The sequence below is a fragment of the Silene latifolia genome, chromosome 6 (assembly GCF_048544455.1).
Source record: "Silene latifolia isolate original U9 population chromosome 6, ASM4854445v1, whole genome shotgun sequence".
Lineage (NCBI taxonomy): Eukaryota > Viridiplantae > Streptophyta > Magnoliopsida > Caryophyllales > Caryophyllaceae > Silene > Silene latifolia.
Genome location: NC_133531.1, coordinates 33,329,222 through 33,338,091, shown reverse-complemented (window position 1 = coordinate 33,338,091; position 8,870 = coordinate 33,329,222). Strand labels below are relative to the sequence as shown.

At 37.8% G+C, this 8,870-nt stretch overlaps 1 protein-coding gene across 2 annotated transcripts; it reads right to left on the bottom strand.

Moving 5' to 3' along the window:
- Positions 1-273: 273 nt before the first annotated feature.
- LOC141586682 (heptahelical transmembrane protein 4-like) lies at positions 274-5,975 on the bottom strand. 2 transcript variants are annotated; one of them, XM_074407982.1, is made up of 4 exons: positions 5,827-5,975; positions 3,533-3,785; positions 2,525-2,849; positions 274-1,048 (listed from the first exon to the last, which is right to left on the bottom strand). In XM_074407982.1, exons 2-4 carry the CDS (start codon positions 3,772-3,774, stop codon positions 398-400), a joined length of 1,218 nt encoding a protein of 405 aa, XP_074264083.1. In that variant the 5' UTR covers positions 3,775-3,785; positions 5,827-5,975; the 3' UTR covers positions 274-397. The 2 variants fall into 2 exon arrangements, with proteins under 2 accessions (XP_074264083.1, XP_074264082.1); XM_074407981.1 differs by having other exon boundaries at positions 3,533-4,154; positions 4,466-5,974.
- Positions 5,976-8,870: the final 2,895 nt, after the last annotated feature.

Here is an 8,870-nt window from a genome sequence, read left to right as displayed (position 1 = left end):
AATTTTTTTCTCTAGATTAGTTTATATAAAATTATTCGTTAATGTTGCTTCGTTATGCTTAATTTACTTCGTTATGCTTAATTTACCGTTGTTAGACTTCAATAATATATAATTCTTTATTTTTACGTTTTTAATGACAAATTAGGTCTATCATTTCATTTGTAGGTTTTGTTTTTACCTCTACTGATTTTCATCATCATGGACGATTGGAATGTTGATGTGCTATTATACTCGACAACATTGATTTCTACATAATCGCAGTCTGAACACATGTTGATATGAAAAAATATTGGTATTGTTGGGTCTAAGTGGTACACCCTCGCACATAGAAGGTTCAATTTGTACAAACAATGTAGTACTACAACGTCAACAACTACAAGCAGTCAGTTTCCACTCATTAACAACCATGTGAATCACGCCATTTGAGGTAAATAAGTCCGGCCTGATAATGAGTATAAGCTCCTGCAATTACGAGAATATGAAAGATTTGATGACTATGACCTGCAATATCAAACTTTCCAGGCCTCCATCGCTCTGGAACCCGGGCAGCATAGATCAGTGCTCCCAGACCGTACAAGAAGCCCATCAGAAGTTCATACCCGGTTGTTTGCAAAGCTTCAGGTTGATCCCGGAACAAAACCAACTTGTGCAGGATAGGGACAGCACCCGACACGCCCATACCAAAGAATAGGCTGGCTCGAATGGTCCGGAATTCTGGATTTTGGAACACCGGGGAAAGAGAGAAAACAATTGTTGAGACACCCAAAATGGTAATAGAACCCAAGTAGAGATTACAAAAAAAGGGGTTGCACATGAAAGAATAGTAAACTGGAGGGTAGAATGACGTTGCTATTAAGGCTGAGATGCCTGCATAATCAAGCCTGAGCATAACATAGGAAAGACGCTCCGAGTGGCACGAGAGTAGATGACAAGTGCTGCTGGCTAGCAAACAGAACATTGCTCCTGCCAAGAAGGCGTAGAATGGCCACCTTGTAACCGGGTGATATGACAGTGGAGCAATTGCGAGCAAATCATCCTTCACACTCGTCTGCAAAACGAACGAAAAGACATTAGGATTTTTGAACGATGGTGATGAGAAACAACAAACTAGGGCCATAGTAACTTTGCACTTAAAGCCAATTTGCCATAACTGGTGTGACCGGAAACTCTTAAACTAAGGCCAAAATATAAGGTTTGTTTGGATACATTAGTACGAGGGGAGGAAAGGGGAGGGGAGAAATTGAGAATGATGTTTTCCTTCCAAACATTTCCTATATTGGATGGATTTTGATTTGGCTTATAAGACGAAAATTGGATCACTCCATTTCCCTCCAATTCATCTCGTTATCCAAATGAGAAAAATTGTTCCCCTCCCTTTCTCTCCAAATGCCTTAATCCTACCTAAAGGAGTGAAGTTGTTATTGGATAAGCCAGTTATAGCTAAATACAAATTTAAACGTAGTAAAACGTGACCGAGGAGGAACTAGGGCGATAGTAATTATGCATCTAACTGTTGTGACAAGTTATACAACTCAGAAGTGGCTGCAGAGAGTTCGACTTTGATGGGTGCCTGACACAGCGTCTGGCTTTAAATACTACGAGAATGGGCATCACAACGGGATCAGTCTTGCGTTGTTGCTCTCTTGACATCATAATAGAATGTGTTTCGTACCTGCTCTTGATCCTTTCACACCCTCTCACCCCTTCAAGAGAGGGATGCACTGAATAAGAAAGAGTCTGACACAAAATTCAATCAGGTCATATGAACTTAGTATCAGCCAAATGCTACATTTTTACCGTGCTAATGAGTAGCGCCTTAGTTAAGCAGCACAGATTACAGGGGTTCCTTGGAAAGCCGGAAAACTGATACAAAGATATATACCATATAAGATTCACAAGGACTTTTTCCATATCCACTGGAGCTAAAACTTCATTATTCTTTAGTTCTAGTTTTTGATGAACTAGAGCAAAATTGCTTGCTGAATAGTTGTGAATCTTTTTACGAGGTAGAGATTCTTGACGAAATTTTCATTATTCGTCCACCGAAACAATCACACGGACTGGCAAGGCACAAGAATATTCTGTGGACGACATTTCAACATATGACATGCTCTTTAACATCCTCCATGAAATGTGTGTAGTAGCATACGTGTTCCAAACTTCAATCGAAAGGCCATTACTCCACGTAGAAATAATGCCTTTATATAGCCTCTTGTGGCCTCATTAACTCAATATTATTATTCATTCACATCGACGATATATAGTATATTTAAGCTGAACTATGTTATCACTTCATTTAAATCATTTTCCCTCTAGGTTTAAATGATCCCTTTAGCCGACACATTGTAGCATAAACTAAAGCCGCAAGTACTCTGCTTTGATCAAGTTGTTGATACAAGAAGAAACTCTCTGGGTATCCATTAAAACAAAACATGAAATAATGATGTGAACTTGTGCAAAGAAAAATAATAGAAAGCTTATCAACATTACTTGAGATCGGGGAAAAAAATGTAGCGAACATTACCAATAAATTATCGCCAGTCTGATTTAAATGGGAGAGATGCTTCGGCAGACAGTTTGAGAGATGTTCCAGTATATGCCACCCAGAAATTGAAGAGAAGGAATTAATTGAAGAAAGAGATGCCTTGAATTCATCCTTCAGTTTAGTGAAACCAGGCATATTTGTTAAGGATGGAATACAATTCATAAGCTTAGAGTGAGCATCATGCAGGCCCGCTTTGCTGAATATCTCAGCCAAGCGCTGCTGCAAAGAGGGATCTATAACATCTGGAACGTTCATAGCCGTGTACAAGGTTAGCCAAAGGAAAAGGAAGAATCCAATCAAGTGCCTGAAACAAAAGAGTTCGTTTGTAAGATATAAATCAACAAATGAAATAAACAAGATAGGGGCTGATGGATGTAACAAGGTTCTACTCAGCGACAAACAAAACAGGAAGAGAGAAGTGAAAACTGTGATTTCATAGGTATTGCAAGAACTGATAACATTTCCCCATTAAATCTATAGATGGCTATAGAAATGCTTTTGTTAAAAAAACATCAGAAGATGAAAATTATTCGCATGTGCGATATTTCTGAGATCACATTTCCTGCATTAGTGTCCAGAAAATTGCATTGAAGTTTATTAGCCTTGAACTTAAGGCTAATAGCATTGAACATCGAATCAATAAATTGTCAAACCAGACAAGAATACATTTTGTTTAAACTACGGAAAAGAATATGCTTACATCTCAAATCTGTACAGTTAAGCACTTCTTGTGACGGACATTTCATAAACACTAACATAAGTCACATAACAAGTCACAGCTTAAGACTTCTTAGGAAACAACAAGCTCAGACACAAAAAGAACTGAAAGAAATAAAATGTGTACGTGCATAAGATACTCTGTTAACATTTTCATACATCAACATTATATCCATTTCACCATTTCCAATCACAAAAGAAAAAAACGCAAGACACATATCAGCAGAAGTGCACACAGTGCACTAAATAAATTTATGGCAGAGTACTTACGTCCACACATTAAGGGTCTCATTATGGATGGAGAATATGCTCAATAACACTTCCTTTAGCGGCCACTCTGACCGATAATGGCCCAAAATGTACTCATTGTCCCGTAGAAATGCAGGTAATGCATGGTACTCCAGGAGCTGATATTTGACTTTTTTCCATAACTTTTTACCTCTCTTTTGCTTCGCAAGTTTTTCCTGCTCTTCACAGTCTAGGTCAGTGAGTCTTTGGGATGATGACATCATCTCCTCAAAAACTACGAAGCAAGAAATCAAATAATAAATATACTCAGTTTTCTTCAAAACAGCAAGGACAATATCGAGGAATAAAACTATGTAGTATAACATTAAAATGCTACTACGTATAAGATAGGAGTTCAAACTCCAACGTTTACAAAGGTAACTTAGAGAGTACTTGACTACTTGCATGCACGAAATCAAGCTCCAATCACATTGTCACACATTCATGAACTGGTCAACCAATTATTACTTGGACGGACGACAAGTTGAGGATCCTAATGCCTAAAGTTGTTAAAATTCCTATTACATATTAAGAAAAGTCTCATGGAACAAAAATGAGAAATCCGAAAATAATCCAAATTTGTTCAATCTTGGACATTTGTGCACTTTCGATTTAAATCGTTTTAATTCTATTTCGGTTTTCAAAATCGTTTTAATCTTTTCTCTCGATTTAAATTTAAGTTTTTATAAAAGAAATCCGGAATTCGATTTTAAAACCTGTAAGTTTACCTTGACTTTGCATTACATTTCCGCTCTCCCTTTTGTTTTTCATTTTCCCTTTTCTATTCGCATTTTGAGGTGTGCGTTCACCCATGGACAGTTCTAAAGGATGATTCATGTCAGCCGACCCCAAATCATTTTGGGATTAAGGCTCTGATGTTGTTGTTGATGTTGTTGTTGTTGGACATTTGTGCACTGATACTGTGATACGTGAAGCTAAACAAAGACAAAAATAATACGCAAAATTTAACATTTTTCACCTCGCTAAAGAAGTCAAATATAGTTCATTTACTGAAATGAGGAAGTATTTCACAATAGGGTGTTTGTTTTTCATTGGTGATTTATGCTCCTAACAAAGATCATCATTAAAATAATTACGGCTACCTCAACGGGTTTCCATTTCCGAGTCAAAGACACATCACTCTTTGGTTCTAGATTATGATGGAATATAGTAAATGGCTCACTATACTTCTTTCTATTGTAAAGTAGGAGTCCTTGAGACCATTGTTCATCATAACTGTAGGTGAAAATCATGACTAACCCACCCAGCCAACTCATAAGGCAAGGACAAGAATGTGGCTTAATGCCCAATGCTCTATCGAAGCGCACTTTAAGCCTGTTCACAAGTACTGACTGAACAATTTTACTTGTTAGTAGCGACTTCCAGGTTGGTTCAAATACCATACCCTGATCGTATGGGAAAGGGGATGGTATCGACAGTGGGGATGTATCTGTAAATAAGGGAGCTAAGACAACATTTTATGTCTGACAGTACCCCCATTACATTACAGAATCCATGGATTTCGACTGGTGTTATAATCGACTTAGGTGTCTTTAGACACGCTCTTCGTCAAAGGAATTTTTCTACATAGGGTAAAAACCGATAAGTAGAACCATCTTATAACATCGACACGATCTTCAGTCCTTGATGCAGTCCTTGACGCAATTTTTATCTTGGGTCATCCAGAAACAACCTCTTGGTGATGCTAAGTGCTATCAAAAGGGGAGGGAAGGGATGCATAGCACGAGTCACCCCCCTCCCCTCCTACTTACCCCACAATTTGCGGGAGTCATTGAGGCAACGGGATGATATAGTTATTTCCTCAAAGAAATCGAGAAATTAAACTTCTACTTCTACCATTTTATCTCTAAATCATAGCTTCAACCTAATTTCACCACCAAATATTAATGCATCTACTAACCTATTTTCTCCAATCTCACATCACCTCCTCCCCAAAACTAGACTTGTTTTATATTTCCAAGGTAAGGTTACGTACATCAGACCTTTCTTCAACCCGAATACAATTAGAGTCCTACTTCAAACAACGCCCCCAACATATTAACAGAAATCCAAAAAATTCATCATAATCTTTAAAAACTAAACGTACCCAGATCACAAAATCAACAATAAACACTAAAATTAATTAGCAGGCAATTATACAAACCAAAGGTTCCAAAACTTATTGACATGCAAATATATAAATAAATGAATAAATTAAAACAAAATTGAGAAAGATATAAATAAAAGTAAAAACAATTAATAAATACTGAGATTACCTGTAAATGAAGAATCTAAGAAAAAAAAATCCCTTGTATAGGAGGAAACGTAATGGTGGGAAACTTGTGATTCATATAAGGAGGAATGAAATTAACGTGACAAAGAGAGTGCAGAAATATATTGACATTTGTTGTTATGCTTCAGCTTAGATATTTGATGGTCGACTTCATGTATTTATACGCAACTTCTTTTGATCCGTATGGAATATGGGTCCAGATGCGGATCTGCTGTCTTGGACATTTGTTGGGTCAAATTTGATCATGTATTTGATCACATATCAATTTTCGAATCAAATAATTTTAGCAAATGGGTATGGGTCGGTTTTTATACGTTTGTTGTCGAATTCGGGCCCATGTAAGATCACGTTTATGATTTATCCAAACCTGGCCTAGTTGGAATCGCCATGTCACATGATGTTGAGTCTTCATGAGTTTAAGGGCCCATAGAAGGATGAGCTTTACTTGGCTTTCAGTTCAGTTCTTTTCGACTAAAAAAAAAAATATTGTGAATAGATGGACTGAACTAAACTAAATTGAAATGAGCTCAAAGCAATAACGAACAGAGCTGGAGAGTTAATTTGTAAAGAGATAAACTAAACCGAATGAAGTTGAATTGAACTAAACTGTAGAGATGGAATTAAAATCCAAAAAAAAAAAAATGGACCTAAACAGTTTGGACTAGGTTGGTTACAAGATGAGTGATTTCGCCTTGTGAGTTCAAATGGGTGGTTTTTATGCAACAAGATATCACGTAAATCAAAAGTGTATTCGATAGGTATTAGGTTTAAATGCATCGGGTATGATGGCATGTTCCATAGTTAACCCAATATCATCTAAGATCAATCACGATTCACATGTCAAATAGATCATAAAAGCACACACAAAATCAACACAAAATACAATAAAAACATATTTCCAATGAGCACAATAATACTCCCTCCAATTCACTGAAATTGCATAATAATAATCAGTTCAATCCCTGATAATATTACACGAGATTTAACAAGCTCACTTAAAATCGTTTTATAAATCATTAGGACAATTATGTCTAGCTCATAAATAAGGTCATTTAAATTCACTACAATTAAGAACTAATCTACCATTTTCACCTTCAATTTCCACCCAAGTTAAATTTTACTCACAATAATTACCCTTCTCCAATCATTACCTCAGAATCCACTATTTCACTTGATCAGTGATCACTGATCACCAGCGTCTTCAACAACAGAACCATTGTTCAACACCTTCTCTGCCCCTTCACTCTTTTTCACCCACTTTAACCCACATTTATCTCCTCTGTTACCATCACCATAATTAGCCCACCTACGCTCATTCCACTCATTAAACCCCTTCTTCCCTCTCCCATAAACCTCCATTCTCCGGTCTGCTTCCGCCCTCCCATCACCCCACCTAACTTCTCTCACACTCTTCCACGTTGGTACCGCCTTTACCGTCAAAACCTCATCTTTCCCTGGAAAACACTGCTCCGTCACTGTCATTTCCTTCATCTTCGCCTCAATATCCCTACTCTTCTCCCCAATTCCCTCAACTTTCGACACATCAATGTCCTTCATCTTCGCCTCAGTCTTCCTAGTCTTCGACACATTAATGTCCTTCATCTTTGCCTTATTTTCCCCTGTCTTCTCCGCAATTCCTCCAATTTTCGACACATTAATTTCCTTCATTTTTACCTTAGTCTCCCTTGTCTTCTCCGCAATTCCTCCAATTTTTGACACATTAATGTCCTTCATCTTCGCCTTAGTCTCCCTTGTCTTCTCCCCAATTCCTCCAATTTTCGACATATTACTTTCCTTCATCTCCGCCTCAATCTTTCTACTCTTCTTCTGAATCCCCCCAATTTTCGACACATTTAGCTGAATCACCTCCTCGTCTTCTCCTTCTTTCTTAGCAATGCTTTTACTCTCTTCCAGTTTCTTCTTTTTAATTCTTTTCTTCCGCCTCTTCATTTGACCCTTACTCATCAATGGAGCATCCTTCAATTGACCACCATCAACAACGCTTTCCGCTTCAATTTCAACCCCGTCGTTAGTTTCCGACGCTTCTAGTGAAGAACTACTGGCCTTAACAGCTTGATTCTGCGACGAAATCTTCTCACCACCGTGAAACCCCCTGTGAATTGGCCTCCTATTGTTCCAATTAGAGTGTCTGCGAAATCCCCTTTCCTGAACCAAACTAGGGTTAGGGTTTCGAAAATGGGCATTATTTTCGTTCGAATTTCCTTCAACTTGACAATCTACAGTCACCTGTGCTTTCTCTTTAGGATTTTTACAAAATCCCTTTTCTGGAATCAAATTAGGGTTAGGGTTTCGAAAATGAGAGTTGTTTTTGACCGAAATTCCGTCAAATTGACAATCTACAGTCACCTCTTGTACTATCTCTTTCCCTTTGTCTCTTCTCGTCGTTTCGATACGATCGTTTTCTTCTTCTTTTTGTTGTTGTTGTTGTCGTTTCAGCCATTGTTCTTGAAGGTCGACAATGGTGACGTAGTTAGTGGGCAAAGACGGATGATTAGTTGTCACCTCCTCTTGTACTTTCTCTTTCCCTTTGTCTCTTATCGTCGTTTTGATACGAACTTGTTCCTCTTGTTGGTGTTGCGGTTGATTTTGTTGTTGTTTTTTAAGCCATCGTTCACGGAGGTCAAGTATGGAAACGTAGTCGGAGGGCAGAGAAGGATGGTTAGTTGTTGAGTCATCCGCCATTGATGATGATGATTAATGAAGCAGGATTCTTTTAGAAGAAGAAATAAACAATGGAGATGGGTGTGGTTGTGTGTTCTAGAAGAATCTTTTGACAAATGGCAAGTGAGGGAGGGATACCTACGAGACTACACTTTTCCGCATTTTACTTTGAGTATTTTATTTACTCACCCCAGACCCCACTCGGTATTTAATGATTGTGGATTATTCGTGGGATTGAATACACAAAATTACTAAAGATCGCCCCTATATTACTCATCTCGTCCCTATTATTCATTTTACTTTCCAATTTTGCCCTTTACTCTAAAACATTCTCAAAACTATTTT

Coding starts and splice junctions, on each gene's coding strand:
- LOC141586682 (XM_074407981.1), bottom strand. CDS start 3,957: ATGCAAGTAGTCAAGTACTCTCTAAGTTACCTTTGTAAACGTTGGAGT. Junction 2,850..3,532: donor GAGACCCTTAATGTGTGGAC/GTAAGTACTCTG, acceptor CTTTTGTTTCAG/GCACTTGATTGGATTCTTCC. Junction 1,049..2,524: donor AGACTGGCGATAATTTATTG/GTAATGTTCGCT, acceptor TTCGTTTTGCAG/ACGAGTGTGAAGGATGATTT.